The sequence below is a fragment of the Spermophilus citellus genome, assembly GCF_964194105.1.
Source record: "Spermophilus citellus genome assembly, chromosome: 2".
Classification (NCBI taxonomy): domain Eukaryota; kingdom Metazoa; phylum Chordata; class Mammalia; order Rodentia; family Sciuridae; genus Spermophilus; species Spermophilus citellus.
The window spans coordinates 194,239,250-194,260,612 of NC_138183.1; the positions used below are offsets into that span (position 1 = coordinate 194,239,250).

The window sequence follows — 21,363 nt, forward strand, 5'->3', positions numbered from 1 at the left end:
TTGGGGCAGTTTGGGGAAGCTAGGAAGTTCAGTATCAGTGTTCTGGGATCTGGCAAGTGCCCTCTTACTGTGTCATCATGTGGCAGAAGAGAAGAAGGGTAAAAAGAAGGTAAAAGAGAGCAAGAGGGAGCCAAACTCATTCTTTTTTTTTAATATTACTTTTTTAGTTGTAGTTGGACACCATACCTTTATTTATTTATTTTTATGTGGTGCTGAGGATCAAACCCAAGGCCTCACACGTGCTGGGCGAGCATTCTACCACTGAGCCACAACCCCAGCCCCAAAACTCATTCTCTTATAAGGAACTGTCTCCCATGATAACAGCTTTAATTTATTCATTCATGAGAGCAGATCCCTCATGGCCTAATCACCTCTTAAAGGTCCCACGCCTTAATACTGTCACAATGACCAGTAAGTTTCCACAAGCTTTTTGTGGATCCATTCACCATAGCAGCACCTTAATAGTCTCCCTCATGCTGGCTTACTATGCAGAGAACTGGATAAATAGAAGGGAGACACCCAAGACAGGAAAAGTATATAAGCAGTCCTCTGTGTTGTCATCCTCACATTTGCACCATTGTCATACCATCCTTGTTTACTCTGCATGTCACTTTATAGTTTGTGACATAATATCTGTGATCTCTTGTAATTTTCAACTCTGGTTGTGAAATATTTTTTCCTAAGTTGAGCTAAGATATACATATCTTCTTTAACTGTCATCTTCAAGTTGTTGTGGTTTTAGTTTATAGACAGATGGTAGTTTATCTAGGTTGTGACCCTGAGGTGGTTTGCCAAGGCTGCATATTGTGTAGGCTTCGGGAAGTTCTGGCCTCTGAAATCGACTGGCAGCATTATCCCTTTTGCCTGTCTGATGGCCCTAACTTCCTCTCCTTGGGAATCTATCCTTTCTCTACCTCTCATTTCAGATTCCTGGACAGACTGATTAGTCTCAGAACAATTGTCATCAGGCCAGCTGTTCACTGCCTGGTTTCAACATTCAACTTATTTCCTATTCTGAGGTGTTAGAAAAGTTAATGACCTAAAAAATTGCCCATCTATCATATGAACCTAGTTAGGAGAGAATATTTTGATTTTTATGAAGTGTAAATAATATATTTAGGGCTAGGGCTATAGCTCAGTTGGTAGAGTGCTTGTCTAGCATGTGTGAGGCACTGGGTTTGATCCTCAGCACCACATAAAAATGAAATAAAGGTATTGTGTTCATCTACTATAAAAACATTTTTTTAAAATAATATATTTGTAGACACATTTTCAAGTATGTGTCAGCCTGTGTGTAAGAAATGGCTACCTAAACAAGCTTGGAACAAATTGGCTGGTTAATAGAACTTAATGACAGATTTTCCATTAATCAGAATAGGAGGATGTACTTCATTAAGATAATTAACAGAACACTTGTGCAAGTGACAGTTCCTGCATACAAATTTCTAAGTTTATTTTTTCTCTTGAATGAATATGTAAAGAAATTCTGGCTGTTTCCTTGTGTACATTAAAATGTTCAATGGGGGGCTGGGGTTGTGGCTCAATGGTAGAGTACTTGCCTCGAATGGGTGAGGCACTTGGTTCTATCCTCAGCACCGTATACAAATAAATAAATAAAGATATTGTGTTCATCTATAACTAAAAAATATTTCTTTTAAATGTTCAATGGCAGTGAACCTCTCTTCACCTTTTTTTCTTTAAAGCTGCGTAACTGGTATCTTGTCCTCTGCAGGTACAGGGATAGGTAAGACACTTGCTGCTCTTCTTTCCGGCAGGCTGTTGTGTTCATCATCAGGCATGGGACTCCCTTAGTGAACCACAGAAGTATATAATTTTCCAGCATATAATTTTGAGCTAGTATCATTAGAATTAGAAAGCACCTCAGAGATCCTAAACTAATTCATTTTATTAAAATGTAGAGAGAGAGAGAGTGACCTGGCCAATGCCATACTAATGACTAATGACAGAGCTCTCAGTAGGATAATTAACACTGAACTGAGAACCTGAGTTGACATTAAACAAGTTGTATCACTGCTCTGCTTCTCAATATCTTCATCTGTAAAATGGGAAAAGTATTTTGTATAGTATGTTGTTTAGTTCTTTTTATTACTAAACTATGATTCTTCCCTTGGAGCATAAATTGGAGATTTTAGAAGAAAAACTTATGTTCAAGGAAAATGAGCAATTAATAATTAATTCTGTTTTCTTTGTTTTCTCTGTAGGATCCTCAGTCTTCCACAATGAACCCTGTTTACAGCCCCGTGCAGCCTGGGGCTCCTTATGGCAACCCTAAGAACATGGCCTACACGGGTGAGTGGTGTGAGAAAGGCTCTTGTGAGAAATGGGGGTTGATGTCATTGCAAAATAACTTTCTGAGTGATTTGGTGTGCTGTGCCTTCAAAAGTCACTTGGGAACTTGGAGAAGATATATCTGAGGTCAAGTAATGAAGAAAGTGTGACATTCTTCACTAAGAGTCATTGAATTGTTAACAAGTTTAGAAGGTAGGGAGGTAACACTGGGCACCTATCATGGGTCTAGCCTATGCTGGGCACTTCCATATACCTTATTTCACTTCATTCTTAAAGCAAATTCTACATAGTAGAGCTTATTATCACCATTTTACAGATGAGAAAAATCAAAGTCACAGAGTCAAAAGTACAAAACAAAATTAGATCTTCAAACTTGGCTCAGATGATTCTGAAGATATTAACTGCAGACCAGCTGTTTCTTACTACTGTACTTTTATTTATGTTGTCTCTTTGTCTTGAATGCTGCTGTTCCCTGACTGCTTTACTTTATTCCTTAAGAAATCAACTCTTATTTTGGACAGTACTTTTCCAGAAAGCATACTTTCCTTTATTCAACTTTAGGCAAGTTTTCCAAACTTCTAGAGCCTCGGTGTTCTCATGTATTAAACAGGGACATTACCCTACTTTATAGGGGTGCTGAAAGAATTACAGGAGCTAGTGTAAAGCACTCAGCACTTACAAAGTAAGTGTTTAGTAATGATTATTATTATTTACAAACAAATAAAGTCAGAGAGAACTTATGGCAGTGGAAGTGAATGAGAAGATATAAGTTGTCTAGCATGGTGATTAGCACATCACAAACCTTCAAAAACATTAATAAATATAAATGAAGGTGGAGGTAACAGTATAAACAATCACATGGAATTGAGATAGTCTGGTCAGGCCTGGGGCAGCTCAGTGGTAGAATGCATGCTTAGCATGCATAGGGCCCTGGATTCAATTCCCAACACCAAAAACATAACAACAACAACAAAAAAGAATGTGTGATCAATTCTTGACTATACAGGGTACTGTCACTCCTCAAGCTTAGATGGAGTTTATAGATTAGAAAAGAAATGGGAAAGAAGGAAAGATAGATTTAGGTCTTGGTAGCAAGTTTGGAGTTGGGAGCATTGAAGAGTTTTGTCCCAGAATGAAAATAAGTAGAAGTGGTGGCATGTATTGGTTTCTCAAACTCCTTACGTACTTTTTTGTGTATGGTGTACAGCCTCCTAAGACTGAGAGTGGAAGGATCTCAGAGAACCCATTGTTTGCTTGTGTCTAAACTTTGTCCTATAAGAACACTATGAGAGTGTTTCGATGTCCTCAAATATTTGATTTTTTAAAAAAGATTAAGAACTGTTTTTATAAAGCATGCATACATATTTTATTATCATTGTTTTAAGGGTCTAAGACTGCATGTTAATTTAAAACAAACAAACAAAAAACTGCTACCATTTGCAGCTTCTCATCTTTGTTTTCATTTTACTGTGATGCTTGGGATTAAACCAGGGTCTCAAACATGCTAGGCAAGTGTTCTACTGCTGAGCTATACTCCCAGCCCCAGCTGCTTATGTTATTAAATCAGAATTGTCTCAATACCATGCCACCATACATTTTGAAATATATTGGAAGTTAAGCCAGATACAACTGTAGCTATTATCCCTAACTTTCAATTTCACATGTTTATGTTTTCACAACTGTGTACATTTTCCTTATTATTTAACCTTAAAAGTAAATATTTTCTATTTGAATGTCTATTGTGTATTTATTCTAATAAAAGTAATTCTAGTAACTAAGACCCATGGGGTAGTACCCCACATCTATCTAGCTGGATGGTTTTCCCCTTCCCAGTTGAGAATATGCTAGCAACCTAAGATCCTTTGCCAGAGGGCAGAGTTATTTAACAGATAGAGTCCTTGGGAGCTTTGTGGGGCTTTGGTTTCGTAATTGCTGTGATCCTGGCTGTCTTCATTCTTACTGAGTTGCTAAGCTTGAGAAGGAAGGAAATAGTTGCATTTATTTATTGATTTACCCCCCAAAATATTAGGCAGTGTGATATATTGGAAAGGGAATAGACTTTGTCTTCCTGACTCATAACAGAACTTGGTAATGTGTTTCAGTTGAATGAACAACCAAGTCCAAACCTCAGCATGATCAGGTAATAGCTAGGTAATATTGGACAATTTGCTAACCTCCCTAAATTTAATTTCTTTTCCTTTTCTTTTTAAAATATTTTTTAATTGTCAATGAATCGATTATTTATTTATTTATTTATTTATTTATTTATTTATTTATTTATTGTGCTGAGGATCAAACCCAGGGCCTCACACATGCAAGGCAAGCACTACCACTGAGCCACAACCCCAGCCAAAACTTAATTTCCATTATAAATTGGATAATATTTTCTATTAAAAAAAATATATGGTCTATTTTATAGGACAGTTATGAGAATTAAATAATTTGTACTTCTCTAGAAGGAGGGGTTTTGTTTCTTTCTTTCTGCTAATCACCAAGGAATATTATCAGGATGGAACTATGTTTAAAGTTCATTTCCCTGATGGAGATTCTAGGACCACACAGGTAGTATAAACTCCACAAAGTTTTATAAATTCAGGCTTCATTCAGGCCAAAGTTTCAAATTCATAGGGAGATTTTTTTTTTCTTTTTTAACTTGAGTGTCCCTGTTTTATCTCTTCTCTCATTCCCTCCCCTTCCTTTCTTCTCCCTTCCTTCCTTCTGTGGTACTGACAGTTGAACCCTGTTGGCACTCTACCACTGATCTATATCCCCACAATCCATTTTTTTTTTAATTTATTAACTTGTCAAGGCTGGCTTTGAATTTGTGATCCTCTTGCTTCAGCCTCCTGAGTTTCTGGGATTACAGGTGTGTGCCATGACTCTGGCTCATGTTGTATCTCTGTACTTTTGGATACAGAGATATTTATTAATTTTTAACTTACAATACAGCTCCTTTAGGGTCCCAGCTTTATACAGGAAAATTTAAGTTCCAGCCCTTGGCCTCTCTAAGATCCATAGCCTTATCTCCTATCCCTGCTGGCTATAGAATGCAAGCCCTTTGGTTGCTAGGACCCAAACCCTAACCAGAGCAGATGGACATCAATCAACTTCCTGATTTTTAGTTTCACCTTCATTTTTTGATCCCTGAATAATTCATTTCTTTTTCTTTCTTAAATCTCAGATTTACCTAAGGATAAGATATTTGTTATACTTCATCCAGATTTTCTAGGTGTCATTCAATAGGCATAATTTTGAGTTATTTTTTCTTTTATATTGCTGGAAATGGAAGATCCAAATGAGATAATTAGAAACAAATGGCAAAACGTAGTACATTACAGTATATACTTATTGTTACTAATAGTAATGGTTATGTTAACAAGTATTAATTGCTATTTGGTGGACACATTCTAGGTTTGTTCTATGTATGTATGTTTGTGTGTATTGATTATGATTAATCTTATTAATCATAAACTTCACAGTACTCTTTAACAGATTTTTTTAAAAAACTGTGATAGTTTAAATCAGTTCATTGACTTGGCTAGTATATCTAGCATCTAAGGAATGAGGAAAAATTTGAATTTAGGTCTTTATGATTTTAAAGTATATGTGCTCTCTGTTATGGCAAGTTGATCTGTCTTAAAATATGTGCCCCTTTCACTGCTCCATGAATAATCTAAGGGAGAATCCAGGACTAGGGAACCTTCCCTTTGAAATGGTACAAGCCTGCTGCTGACCAGTAGTTTAAGGTAGGTACAGCAGGGCAAAAATTGAGGGAGTCAAGTGCATTGTGGTGTTATCAGCTTCAAAGGCCATGGGGTGATGGCACAGGAATTAAAGGAAAACACTCCCAATTTGAAATTCTCTCTGAAGTATTAGATGGGAAATGAAATACATTTTGTGATACAGTGTATTCCAGTAAATAGCTATCTTCTATCCAATTGACAGTTTTTTTCTTCTCTGTCTCCCTTTCCACTCCTCCCCTCTTTTAAAGCTCCTTTACTGAGTATTTACTGTGCACTCAGAACTGAGCCCAGCATTCTATACACAAATTGTATTTTTACACCTGTAACAATCCTATGGCATTGTTATTGCTACCTCCTGTACATCTTGAAAAAGTGAATTTAAAGAATGTAATGTACCATATACTTTAAAATGTTTATAGATTGTGTTATGGACTGAATGTTTGTGTCCCTTTAAAATTCATATGTTGAGCTCTAACCCCCAATAGGATGTTAATTAAAGATGGGGCCTTTATAGGTTTACATGAGATCATAAGGGTGGGGACTTCATTATGGGATTAGTGCTCTTAAAAGAAGAAGAAGAGACATCAGAGCTCTTTCTGCTTTATGAAGACACAAGAAGGTGGCCATCTGCAAGCCAGGAAGACCTGTCACTAGAACCCAACCATGCTGACATCTTGATCTGGACTTCCAGCCTCCAGAACTGTAAGAACTAAATGTCTGTTGTTTAAGCCTCCAGTCTGTGGTATTTTGTTATGGCAGCCCTAGCTGCCTAAGACAATAGTAAGTATAGTGAACGCCTGAATACCTGTCGTTTTGGTTAACCATAACAATGAGCTCTATACAGACTGGGACATTTCTTTTTCTGAAGGCCTCAGATAGATTTCTCTGCTAGAATTCTGGAATGTAGTTAAGACATAAACATTATTCTGTTTCTTAAAGTGTTCTGATGGTGTCAATATCCAGGCATCACCCAGAGGTCTGATAGGTGGTCTGGGAAGAGGACAGGTTTTTCTAACAAACCTGAAATAAAAATATAGAGAGATGAAGCTCCATGCAAAGAGTTTATTTGGGAATGTGCAAAAGTGCAACTCAGGATACGCATGCTATAGTGAACCATGGGCACACCCAGAAGGCCTGGAGCAAAAGGGAAACTTTTAAGGAAAAAAAGTTCATGTAACTATTTGAAACAAAGACCTTTGGTTAAAGGGGCTAGTTGCAGGATTTGGCCTGAGGTCATTGTTGCTAGGCAGGCGTCTTTGTACAAGTGGCTTATCTGGAATACTGTGGTCTTGAGGAATTTCTTGCAATAAATCCTATAATAGGCACATGTGAAGGAATTTCTTATTATAAGCCCTATTACAGGCATTTGTCTATAAAAGCTCTTCTTCATGACTTCCTGACACCATTTTGTTAGGATTTGACATAAGTGACTATTTTGATATTGATAACTTTGTTATGTGTCTTTCAGATCTGGATTGGAATCTAGGCTCTCCCATTATTTAGGTGTGGCACATTAGTTATTTAGGCAATCTAAATTTCAATTTCCTCAACTGTAAAATGGGGTAATGACCTAAACAGATGGTTGGGTTAGTGGGTCCCTAAATTTGTTGATTGAGCTTATAATAACATGCCTGTCTCATAGTTGACACTCAGTTAAGGGTAGTTATAAAGCCCAGCAATGAACATATCCTCTGTAAGGGAAAAGAGTATGGTATTTAGAGATGGTGACTTAGATTACAATTTCATCTGTCACTTAAGTTCTGTGTGATATCAGATAAGTTATTAAGGTTTCCTACTTTCAATATATCATTTGCAAAAAAAAAAAAGATAACTTATGAAAAAGAATTAGGAATGCTTTTTTCATAAGACAGCTGAATGTAATAGGACCAGCCATTTACTTGTGATATAGTTCCCAAAACCTAATTAGAAAAGAATTTTGAAATGTGAGAACAAATGAAGTGAAACTAATTCATCATTTATAGGTGAAAAGATGGAGAATAAGAAGTATTTTACTGAAAGTGTTGGAGCTGAGTCTGAAACCTAAGGCTCCCCACTCTGGGCCTGTGTAATCATTGTCTCTCTACCACAAAATAATAAGCAAGGTTTCATCTTCCCTACATCCTGTCCTGACCACTTCCCATTAGTCTGCTGGCCATATCAGTCAAGTGCCCTCCTGACTCCTGTGGTAGGCCCTGAATGAATTTCCTGATTTCATCTTGTATCAAACCCATGTTCAAAAGCTACAAATACATAAATAGAAGATATGACCCCCAAATTTATAAAGCTAAAAAATTGATGTGTTCAAAGATGTCACCATCTTTCTAACAGTTTTTTTCCTAGACTACTTCTTTTACTTAAAAAAAAATAGTCAATTTAAGAAGCAGATTATATTTGACACAGTGATTTATCATCTAGATGATCTTGAAAATTAATGAAGCTGATGGCCTGCAGATATAATGAATAACTTGATATATCAGTAAGATTAAAAAATAAAGTCTTCTACTGTAATGTATAACTAATTAGAACAAATTAAAAATAAAAAATGGTGGTCTCAGCAATGACCCAAGCCCTACTCAGCTCATTCTCTTTTTGTAAGGATCATATGTAAGATTAACTGACATGGGGCTGGGGATGTGGCTCAAGCGGTAGTGCGCTTGCCTGGCATGCGTGCGGACTGGGTTCGATCCTCAGCACCACATACAAACAAAGATGTTGTGTCCGCCGAAAACTAAAAAGTAAATAATAAAAAATTCTCTCTCTCTCTCTCTCTCTCTCTCTCTCTCTCTCTCTCTCTCTCTCTCTCTCTTTCTCTCACTCTCTCTTTAAAAACAAAAAAAAAAAACCAACAAAAATAAGATTAACTGACATTGGTGCATTTATTCTTTGCAAAGAACTTTTGTGGGAGTTTTCCCTCATATTTGTTTTTATAACAACTCTGGGGAGATAGCCATTATTTTCCCCATGAAATAATTGGAGATCTGCGTCCGCAAGGTCACACTGTATTGCAGAACCCGTACTACAGATTTTCTGAATTACAGAGTGAGTGCTTTTACTGCTGTGGCACATGCGGCTGTAGCTGTATGTTGGACACCACCATGGTTATGGTCTTAGATGAATCTGGAAAATAGATTCTAATTTCTGAAACTGCTCCAGCAAAACTCTCTTTGATGTTCAAACTTATTTCCTCTGCTCAGAAAAGACCTCTCAGGTCACTTTTTCACCTATAGTTGAAGAAGAGCTTCAAGAGACTTCTTATGAACTATTCTCACTATAGTTACCAATCATCTCCTTCTCGTTAAATACAATGGATCTTTTTCAGCCCTCATTTGACACCCCTGATGCCCCTTCCTTCTTGAAGCAAGCTTTCTTTACTATTAAAAAAAAAATGTGTATTTTTAAGTTGTAGATGAACACAATATCTTTATTTTTTATTTTTATGTGGTGCTGAAGATCAAACCCAGTGCCTCACACATGTGAGGCGAGTGCTCTAGCCCCAGCTTTCCTTACTTTTATTGATGCCATTGTAATTTTTCTGTGTTTCTCTCTCTCTTTCTCTCTCTCTCTCAAGGAATTTTCCATTGGCTCACCCATTAAAAGTTGGTGTTGTCCAAGGGCCACATCTCTCTTGCTTTGCCTTGGCTACTATCTATAGATTGATGATTCATTTACTGTAGCTTTGTGGCAAATCACTCTTCTGAGCTACAGACTAGTTTATTCCAGCTGTCTTTTGAACATCCCTTCCATGAATGTCTCATACTTTTGCACAGACTTAACATATCTAAAACTGAGCTTGTTCACTTTCTTTCCCCCTGTAACCTCTCTTTCCTTTTATCAATTTGTGGTTTGTATTTGATTTAAATGGAACCATACAATCTTTATCCTTTTGTGACTGACTTATTTCACACTGCCTAATGTCATCAGGTTTTTAAGACTGAATAATATTTCATTGTGTATATATACAACGTTTTGTTTATTTCTGTCAATTATCACTTGAGTTCCTTCTACCTTTTTTTTTAAATATATATATTTTAGTTGTAGTTGGACACAACACCTTCATTTTATTTATTTATTTTTTTATGTGGTGGTGAGGATTGAACCCAGCACCTTGCACATGCTGGGCGAGTGCTCTACTGCTGAGCCACCACCTCAGCCCTCCTTCTACCTTTTGACTGTTGTGAATAATGCTACTATGAATATGAATATACCATATATCTTTCTTTCAGTTCTTTTTTTTTAAAGTAATTTTTTTTGCACCAACAGGCACATTTTGAAGAAGAAATGGCAGTATTTATTTTTATTTTTTATTTTTTGAGAGAGACAGAATTTTAATATTTATTTTTTAGTTATCGGCGGATACAACATCTTTGTTGGTATGTGGTGCTGAGGATCGAACCCGGGCCGCACGCATGACAGGCGAGCGCGCTACCGCTTGAGCCACATCCCCAGCCCTTTCTTTCAGTTCTTTTGGGCATATTTCCAAGGTGGAATTGCTGGATCACATTGCTGGATATTTTTAATTTTTTGATGAGCCATCATATAATTTTCTTAGCAGTTGCATCATTTTTCATTCTACCAGCAATGTATTAGGGATTCCAGTTTCCACACAGCTTCATCTATGCTTGTTATTCTCTCTCTTTCTGTTAAAAGTAATAACTATTTTAATAGTTATGAAATAACTCTTAAAATTTTTAAGAGTTATCTGTTTATCTTTTATTTTTTCTTTTTTTTTAATTTCTAATACATTTATTTAGGTTTCTTTAAACAAGGTTACTCTATCATCTTCTCAGGTCATTTCCCACCTCTGAGTTTCCTGTTAAAAACAGGGATAATAGGGGTTGGGAATGTGGCTCAAGCGGTAACGCGCTTGCCTGGCATGCGCGGTGCTGGGTTCGATCCTCAGCACCACATAAAAATAAAATAAAGATGTTGCCCACCGAAAACTAAAAAATAAATATTAAAAAATTCTCTCTCTCTCTCTCAAAAAAAAAAAACCAGGGATAATATTATCTACCTACTTCAAAAGTGCTTTGAGGATTGACATAATATGTTTAAAGCATCCAGTATGTGGTTAAGTCTCTTATTAGGTACTAAAGAATGAGTAGCCATTGTTTTATTCTTAGTCTTCCTTATGTCTGCAGTATCTAGCACAAGGAGTGGTGCAGAGTTGGCTCTCAGTAAATTTTGAAGGAAGAAAGAGAAGGTGGGAAGGAAGAAAGGAAGAAGGAAGGGAGGGTAGGAGATGGAAATCTGAGTGAAGGATCACAGCAGAGAAGTATACATTGGGTTTGAGGAAGAGATGTCTGTGACCTGGTTGTTCTTGCTAGTGAGTAGCCTTCCAATGTGGCAAGGAGAGTTTGGGACCAGTAGCCAATGTGGGAAGGTTTGTTCATGCTTTGTAGGTGAATGAAAATTTCACTTGGATGTTATTTTATGATTGATCAATTCCTCTAGATGGAACAGGAAGATTTTTATTACTTCTGAGTCATGTAGTCAAAAGGATCCTTTCCTCTGACCTACTGGATTTGAAAAAAAATGTTCTTTTTAGAACAGTAATAATTAACATCCAATGATTCCATTGAGCTACTTAGCAAGAATTGCTTTCAAGCTTCCTGTATTATCTATTCAGCCCTGGACTGCCTCACTTTGAGGAACAGCTTCTTCTGCTAACAAAGACAGAATGGACCTTGACTTTGAAAAACAAAGTTTAACTCTCCTATGAAAAATTTTCTCTGAAACATGAGAGAGCAAAGACCCACAAAACCCATATAATAAGAAGTATATTACTATAGAAATTAAAACTACCATTTGTGAAGTCATTTAATTCTTAGAACAATACAATATTTATTCCTATTAATAAATCCTATTCATAAATGAAAAAAGACTCAGAAAGATTAATAAGTCTATACAAGGTAATACAGCTAATAAATAACAAAGCCAAGATTAGCATTTAGGTTTACCAGACTCCAGTCTTTTCCTTCCACCAAGGTGTCAGGCAAGGTCTCTGTGGATTTTTTTTTAATAACTTTATTTTTTTTTTGTTTATTTATTTTTTTATGTGGTGCTAGGAATCGAACCCAGTTCCTCGTACATGCTAGGCCAGCGCTACAAACCCGGCCCCCCCTGTGGATTTTGGAATGAATACAAATTGTGAGTGTGTACCTAAAGGTACATGGATTAAATCTTGTCCCGCCAAGAGCCATACACATTAAACCACATTGCTATTTTTCTTTTTTTTTTAAAGGCAGAATGCCTCCATTCTTTTTTTTTTTTTTTTTTTTTTTTTAAAGAGAGAGTGAGAGAGGAGAGAGAGGAAAGAGAGAATTTTTAATATTTATTTTTTAGTTCTCGGCGGACACAACATCTTTGTTGGTATGTGGTGCTGAGGATCGAACCCGGGCCGCACGCATGCAAGGCGAGCGCGCTACCGCTTGAGCCACATCCCCAGCCCCACATTGCTATTTTTCTGTGACCAATTTTCTTTCCAGCATGACAAAATAATTTCCCACATCTATAGAAAAGAACAGCTTATTCTCCCAAAGAAAGAAGTACTAGTGTTGTTGGATTGTTATTCTAAATCCATGCTTCTAAGTCTTCTTGTCTTCCTTTTCTCAGGAGTTGTGCAGTTATTTGGGTCTTTCTAGACTGTGAGCTCCTTGAGGGAAGGAGTCATGGACTTCCTTTGCCTAGAACAGGGTGTGGGCACTTATTTACTCATTAAATATCATTACCATTATTAGTTTGTATTAATTTTATTATCGTTGCTCTTAATGTTAAAGTAATAGCTACAATAATAACTGTCACTAGGGTGCCAGGCACTTCAAAAACATTGTTTCTAATTCTTGTGATAATCCTTCAAGTGAGAGCTGTTTTCATTTTCCATCTGAGGGAATAAGAAGTTTCAGATAAGTTGAATAACTTCCCCAAGGGTATATAGCTTATAAAGTCACCGTAAATGAAACACAAACATGCTTTAAAAAAAAAAAAGTTTATCATGGTAAAATGTATATTACATAAAGTTTACCATTTTAGCCATTTTAAGTGTAAAAATGGCTAATTTTAAATTCAGTAGCATTAGGTACGTTCATAATGATGTGTAACTGTCCTCACTATTTCCAGAACTTTTCAACATCCTAAACACAAATTCTGCACCCATTAAATAATAGCTCCCCTTTATCTTCCCTCCAACCTCTATAACCCCTAATCTACTTTCTGTTACTATGCATTCGTCTATATCACTCACTAAGTAGAATCATGCAATATTTGCTTATTCATTCATCTGTCCCTTTACATACCCTGAAATCTTGATTCAGCCAATAGAAGTTGAAACTGGCTGCCAGCTTTTGGGATGGTCTTTCAGTGATCAAAACCTGCAGTCAAACACATAACCCTGATATTTGGAGGACAGAGTCCTTATTGCCATACATATTACAAAATATCATCATGTCTATCTTTTTTTTTTTTTTTAAGTCCTTATTGCTCACCCTGGCTCTAGCAAAGCATACCAGAAACTAGGGGATAGCAGCTACTGGACAAAATGCTGAGATTTACCAGTGTTTTCATCAAGCTCTCCCCTGGATGCTATAAGTATTCTGATTAGAATCCAGAGTTCCAAAACAGTTACCTCAGATACTTTCTGCAGGTAGTTGTCTGGGTGGAGAAGTAGACTTCTGGAGTTTTCTATTCTGTCATCTTTCATGACATCACTCCCAATGTAGATATTCTTTAAATGCAACAATGAACCTTTGGTGTCATATTTTAAAAAGGTCTGTCACCATTGCATCATAAAAAGTATAAAGTCAGAATTTGCTTTTTTCCCTCCAGATACAGCCTTGCTGTATTACAATATTCTTTGTAAATAAAGAATAACCATCAGCCTGCAGGATTGATGGGATAAATGCTTTCTGTATACCCCATTCACAAGGACAGACAGAGTCTCTCAATTAACTGAAATCCCAGCAGTGTATTCAGTATGTTAGTAAGCTTTTTGTCATTGTTGTCAAAATACTTGAGATAATAAACTTATGAGGAGGAATCATTTACTTTGACTCAAAGTTTTGGAGTTTTCAGGCCTTGGTTGCTTGTCCCCTTGCTTTGGGGCCTATGGGAAGGGAGAATCATGGTGGCATGGGAGCACACCATGAAGCAAACTGCTGACCTCATGGCAGCCATGAGGCAAAGAGAAAAAGAGTGGAAAGGGCTAGGGTCCTAATGTCCCCTTCAAGGTATGCCCCCAGTGACCTAATTTTCTCCCATTAGGTTCTACCTGTTAAAGTTTTCCCATCTCCCAAAAGCTCTACAGGCAGTGACTAAGCCTTTAACACGTGGACCTTTCTGTAACATTCAGTCATGGGCATATTTCTATAAAATGATGCAAAATTGTCCGATAGCTCACTTTATTACCTTTCTTCTGCCCTAACGAGGGAAAAAAATCTGTATCATCACCATGCTGAGAGCTTTGACTGAAGACTTAAGGTGCCTGCTTTTATCTGGAGAGATTTCATTTAGGGTTTTGCATTAAGATGCTTTATCCCTGCCTTTCCACCTTTCAGTTTTTTAGATCTTTATGTATTCTGGATGTTTATTTCTGCCAGAAGAGAAGCTGGCAAAGTTTTCCTTCCATTCTGTGAGCTTTCTTTTCATGTTCTTGTTTCCTTTGCTGTGCAGAAGAAGCTTTTATTTATTTATTTTTTATTGGTTGTTCACAACATTACAAAGCTCTTGACATATCATATTTCATACATTAGATTGAAGTGGGTTATGAACCCCCAATTTTACCCCAAATGCAGATTGCAGAATCACGTCGGTTACACATCCACAATTTTACATAATGCCCTATTAGTAACTGTTGTATTCTGCTACCTTTCCTATCCCCTACTATCCCCCCTCCCCTCCCCTCCCATCTTCTCAATCTACCCCATCTACTGTAATTCATTTCCCTCCTTGTTTATTTTCCCATTCCCCTCACAACCTCTTATATGTAATTTTGTATAGCAATGAGGGTCTCCCTTCATTTCCATGCAATTTCCCTTTTCTCTCCCTTTCCCTCCCATCTCATGTCTCTGTTTAATGTTAATCTTTTCTTCCTGCTCTTCCTCCCTGCTCTGTTCATAGTTGCTCTCATTATATCAAAGAAGACATTTGGTATTTGTTTTTTAGGGATTGGCTAGCTTCACTAAGCATAATCTGCTCTAGTGCCATCCATTTCCCTGCAAATTCTATGATTTTGTCATTTTTTATTGCTGCATAGTACTCCATTGTGTATAGATGCCACATTTTTTTTATCCATTCATCTATTGAAGGGCATCTGGGTTGGCTCCACAGTCTAGCTTTTGTGAATTGTGCTGCTATGAACATCGATGTGGCAGTATCCCTGTAGCATGCTCTTTTAAGGTCTTCAGGGAATAGTCCGAGAAGGGCAATAGCAGGGTCAAATGGTGGTTCCATTCCCATCTTTCCCAGGAATCTCCAAACTGCTTTCCAAATTGGCCGCACCAATTTGCAGTCCCACCAGCAATGTACAAGTGTACCCTTTTCTCCACATCCTCGCCAGCACTTGTTGTTGTTTGACTTCATAGTGGCTGCCAATCTTACTGGAGTGAGATGGTATCTTAGGGTGGTTTTGATTTGCATTTCTCTGACTGCTAGAGATGGTGAGCATTTTTCATGTACTTGTTGATTGATTGTATATCCTCCTCTGAGAAGTGTCTGTTCAGGTCCTTGGCCCATTTGTTGATTGGGTTATTTGTTATCTTATTGTCTAATTTTTTGAGTTCTTTGTATACTCTGGATATTAGGGCTCTATCTGAAGTGTGAGGAGTAAAAATTTGTTCCCAGGATGTAGGCTCCCTATTTACCTCTCTTATTGTTTCTCTTGCTGAGAAAAAACTTTTAAGTTTAACTAAGTCCCATTTGTTGATTCTTGTTATTAACTCTTGTGCTATGGGTATCCTATTAAGGAATTTGGAGCCCGACCCCACAATATGTAGATCGGAGCCAACTTTTTCTTCTATCAGACACAGAGTCTCTGATTTGATATCTAGCTCCTTGATCCATTTTGAGTTAACTTTTGTGCATGGTGAGAGAAAGGGATTCAGTTTCATTTTGTTGCATATGGATTTCCAGTTTTCCCAACACCATTTGTTGAAGATGCTATCCTTCCTCCATTGCATGCTTTTAGCCCCTTTATCAAATATAAGATAGTTGTAACTTTGTGGATTAGTCTCTGTGTCCTCTATTCTATACCATTGGTCCACCCGCCTGTTTTGGTACCAGTACCATGCTGTTTTTGTCACTATTGCTCTGTAATATAGTTTGAAATCTGGTATCGCTATACCGCCTGATTCACACTTCCTGTTTAGAATTGCTTTTGCTATTCTGGGTCTTTTATTTTTCCATATGAATTTCATGATTGCTTTATCTATTTCTACAAGAAATGCTGTTGGGATTTTGATTGGCATTGCATTAAACCTATAGAGAACTTTTGGTAATATCGCCATTTTGATGATGTTAGTTCTGCCTATCCATGAACAGGATATATTTTTCCATCTTCTAAGATCTTCTTCTACTTCTCTCTTTAGGGTTCTGTAGTTTTCATTGTATAAATCTTTCACCTCTTTTGGTAGGTTGATTCCCAAGTATTTTATTTTTTTTGAGGATATTGTGAATGGAGTGTTTTTCCTCATTTCCGTTTCAGAAGTTTTGTCGCTGATATACAGAAATGCCTTTGATTTATGCATGTTGATTTTATATCCTGCCACTTTGCTGAATTCATTTATTAGTTCTAGTAGTTTCTTTGTAGACCCTTTTGGGTCTTCTAGGTATAGAATCATGTCATCTGCAAATAGTGATAATTTAAGTTCTTCTTTTCCTATTTTTATGCCTTTAATTTCTTTCGTCTAATTGCTCTGGCCAGTGTTTCGAGAACTATATTGAATAGAAGTGGTGATAGAGGGCATCCCTGTCTTGTTCCAGATTTTCGAGGGAATGCCTTTAACTTTTGTCCATTCAGAATGATGCTAGCCTGAGGCTTAGCATAGATAGCTTTTACAATGTCAAGGTAAGTTCCTGTTATCCCTAGTTTTTCTAATGTTTTGAACATAAAGGGATGCTATACTTTGTCGAATGCTTTCTCTGCGTCTATAGAGATGATCATATGGTTCTTATCTTTAAGTCTATTGATGTGGTGAATAACATTTATTGATTTCCATATATTGAACCATCCTTGCATCCCAGGGATGAATCCTACTTGATCATGGTGTATAATTTTTTTGATGTGTTTTTGCATTCGATTCGCCAGAATTTTATTGAGGATTTTTGCATCTAGGTTCATTAGAGATATTGGTCTGTAATTTTCTTTCTTTGAGGTGTCTTTGTCTGGTTTCGGAATCAGGGTGATGTTGGCCTCATAGAATGAATTTGGAAGAGCTCCCTCTTTTTCTATTTCCTGAAATAACTTGAAAAGTATTGGTATTAATTCTTCTTTAAAGGTTTTGTAAAACTCCGCTATATACCCATCCGGTCCTGGGCTTTTCTTGGTTGGTAGTCTTTTGATGGCTTCTTCAATTTCATCCATTGATATTGGTCTGTTCAAATTGTGTGTATCCTCCTGACTCAGTCTGGGCAAATCATATGACTTAAGAAATTTATCGATGTCTTCACTATCTTCTATTTTATTGGAATATAGGTTTTCAAAATAATTTCTAATTGTCTTCTGTATTTCTGTAGCATCTGTTGTGATATTGCCTTTTTCATCCCGTATGTTAGTAATTTGAGTTCTCTCTCTTCTTCTCTTCGTTAGCATGGCTAAAGGTCTGTTGATCTTATTTATTTTTTCGAAGAACCAACTTTTAGTTTTGTTAATTTTTTCAATAGTTTCTTTTGTTTCCATTTCATTGATTTCCGCTCTGATTTTAATTATTTCTTGCCTTCTGCTACATTTGCTGTTGTTTTGCTCTTCCTTTTCTAGGGCTTTGAGATGAAGTGTGAGCTCATTTATTTGTTGGTATTTTCTTTTTTTGAGGAATGACCACCAGGCGATGAATTTTCCTCTTAAAACTGCTTTCATTGTGTCCCATAGATTCCGATATGTTGTGTCTGTATTTTCATTTATCTCTAAGAATTTTTTTATTTCCTCCTTTATGTCTTCTGTAACCCATTGATCATTCAGTAACATATTGTTCATTTTCCATGTGATGTAGGATTTTTCCTTCCTTCTTTTATCATTGATTTCCAGTTTCATTCTATTATGATCAGATAAAATGCAAGGTATTATCTCCACCCCTTTAAATTTTCTGAGGGTCGCCCTATGGCATAATATATGGTCTATTTTTGAGAAGGATCCATGTGCTGCTGAGAAAAAAGTATATCCATTTGATGATGGTTGATATATTCTATATATGTCAGTTAAGTCTAGGTTATTGATTGTGATGTTGAGTTCTATAGTTTCTTTATTCAACTTTTGTTTGGAGGATCTGTCCAATGGTGAGAGAGGTGTGTTGAAGTCACCCATAATTATTGTGTTGTGGTCTATTTGATTCTTGAACTTGAGGAGAATTTGTTTTATGAATGTCGCAGCACCATTATTTGGTGCATAAATACTGATAATTGTTATGTCTTGTTGGTGAATGGTTCCTTTTAACAGTATATAATGTCCTTTATCCCTTTTGATTAACTTAGTCTTGAAGTCGATTTTATTCGATATGAGGATGGCCACCTCTGCTTGCTTACGAGGACCGTGTGCATGGTATATTTTTTCCCATCCTTTCACCTTCAGCCTGTGTATGTCTTTTCCAATCAGATGTGTCTCCTCAGGCAGCATATTGTTGGATTTGTTTTTTTAATCCATGATACCAGCCTATGTCGCTTTATTGGAGAGTTTAAGCCATTAACATTCAAAGTTACTATTGATATATGGTTTGTACTTCCATCCATGTTTGATTATTTATCCTTTTTTAAAAAAATTTAGTTTGTTTCTCCATGATTATCTTTCCCCTCGCCCTCTGTCTTTACTGAGGCACTTCCTACTGATGGTTTTGGTTATTGTTTTTCATTTCTTCCTCGTGTATTGTTTTGCTCAAAATGCTTTGCAATGCTGGTTTTCTGGCTGCAAATTCTTTTAACTTTTGTTTATCATGAAAGATTTTTATTTCGTTGTCATACCTGAAGCTTAATTTTGCTGGATACAGAATTCTTGGTTGGCATCCATTGTCTTTCAGTGTTTGAAATACATTGTTCCATGACCTTCTTGCTTTCAGTGTCTGTGATGAAAAATCCGGTGTTAACCTTATTGGTTTACCCCTGAATGTAATCTGTCTCCTTTCTCTTGTAGCTTTTAATATTTTCTCTTTGTTCTGTATATTGGATATCTTCATAACAATGTGTCTTGGCGTTGGTCTACTGTGACTTTGTGTGCTCGGTGTCCTGTATGCATCTTCAATTTGTATATCTGTTTCCTTTTTTATTTCTGGAAAGTTTTCTGTAATTATTTCATTCAGCAGGTTACTCATTCCCTTGGTTTGAATCTCTGTACCTTCTTCTATCCCAATGACTCGTAAGTTTGGTTTTTTTATGTTATCCCATAACTCTTGGATGTTTTTCTCGTGATTTTTTACCAGCCTTTCTGAGTTGGCTAGACTGTTTTCAAGATGATATATTTTGTCTTCGTTATCTGACGTTCTGGCTTCTACTTACTCCACTCTGTTAGTGATACTCTCAATTGAGTTTTTAATTTGGTTTATCGTTTCCTTCATTTCTAGAATTATTGTTTGATTATTTTTTATAATCTCTATCTCCTGATAAAGATGCTTAACTTCTTTTATCTGTTTATGTAATTCATTCTCAATGTGTTCTTTCGCTGCTTGAATTTGCTGTCTTGTATCCTCTTTAAGGTTCCATTCCATCTGTCTAAGGTGTTCCTTGAGTTCTTTATATGACCATTTTTCTGATGACTCTAGGTCCTCCTGAATATTTAGGCTGTCCTGCATTGTTTGTACTCCTTTTCTTCCTTGCTTTTTGAAGCTGCTCATGTTACTTCTTGTTCTGTTTGACTGATGTGTTACTGTTTACTCCTATAAATTTATTAGATGCTTGGGAGGAAAGGTATTAGAAGGGAAGGGAAGAAGTCACTAAAGAGAATGAGAGTAAGAAGGTAGAATTCAAGGAAGGGGGGATAAGATAATTGAAAAGAAATGAAAAGACAAAAGAAGAAAAAAAATAGGAAATAAAAAAAGAAAAAAATTTTTTAAAAAATAATAAAAAAATATTAAAATTAAAATTAGAAGAAAAAAAATTTTAAAAAGTATTAAAAAAATTTAAAAAAACAACAAGAAAGAAAAATGAAAATGAAAGAAAAACCCAAATCAAAAAAAAAAGAGAAAAAAAGAAAAAAAAACTGATAAATGCAGTCTTAGAGTTTGATTAACTTCTCTTCCAGTAGGTGGCGCTGTGCCCACCAGGCCAAGTTTCTCCTGTCAATACGCGGGAACCAATCACTGTGCAGCAGCTCCTCCCAGACTGGGCGAGTCTCCAATCCTGAGTGTCTAGGGCCTCCTCTTGTGTCTAGTCACTTCCCACTTTTCCTCTAGCCAGGCCCCTCTCACGGGTGCCGCTCACCACAATACTGGCTACACGCCAGGTCTGCTGCTCCCGGGAGCCCTGTTTTCATGAACGACTGGGCACACTCTCCCAGTTTGCCATTCCCTCAGACCGTAAGTTTGTAGAGCTTGGGGCTGAGAATCCTCAGCATATTTTACTTGCCCTCCGGTAGCCACGCCCCCTGTAGCTGGTGCAAGAGACCTCAGCTGTCAGCACTGGTGGGAGCGGTAGTTCCGCGCAGCAGGTCCGGCGCCACCTCTGATTCCCTGGGTCTGGCTATCGTGCTCACGGGAGAGCTGGGAGGGGCCCTTACGGGAGAGCTGGGAGGGGCCCTTAAGGTTTCCCCGATGTGTGGAGAGGGAAGGCTAGGGAATTACACACCTGTAGCCGCTGGTTTCAATGAAGTTATCTCCTCCGCTGCAGTCTGATGACGTCAGTTCTCTGCCATGGTGGTATCTCTTGCAAATAGCGACAGTTCGTTTCCCTTTGCCGGGCGACCAATGCAACGGGTGGGTGGGTCCTTACTGTCTCTCCCAAGCCCTGTTTCAAACCTGTGGCCACTACCTATGAAGGCTTGGTAGGCATTTACCTCCATAGGATGAGAAGGGCTGACCAGTTGTTTCAGCCGGATGGATTAGTGCTGAGTCACAGCTGTTTGTCTGCGGGAAGCAGGCGAACGGGAGCTTGAATTCAGCCCATCCGGGCTCAGAGTGTGTTC

The 21,363-nt window shown here is 37.2% G+C and overlaps 1 protein-coding gene across 4 annotated transcripts in view; it reads left to right on the plus strand.

Moving 5' to 3' along the window:
* Positions 1-21,363, plus strand: part of FAM168A (family with sequence similarity 168 member A) — a 188,537-nt gene that overhangs the window by 110,161 nt on the left and 57,013 nt on the right. For 2 of the 4 annotated variants that reach the window (XM_081278799.1, XM_081278798.1), the window contains exons 2-3: positions 2,223-2,310; positions 6,663-6,755. In XM_081278799.1, the coding sequence (XP_081134925.1) occupies positions 2,241-2,310; positions 6,663-6,755 (163 nt within the window). In that variant the 5' untranslated portion in view covers positions 2,223-2,240. The remainder of the gene's footprint in view (positions 1-2,222; positions 2,311-6,662; positions 6,756-21,363) is intronic. The other 2 variants (XM_081278801.1, XM_081278800.1) reach the window with 1 other exon arrangement.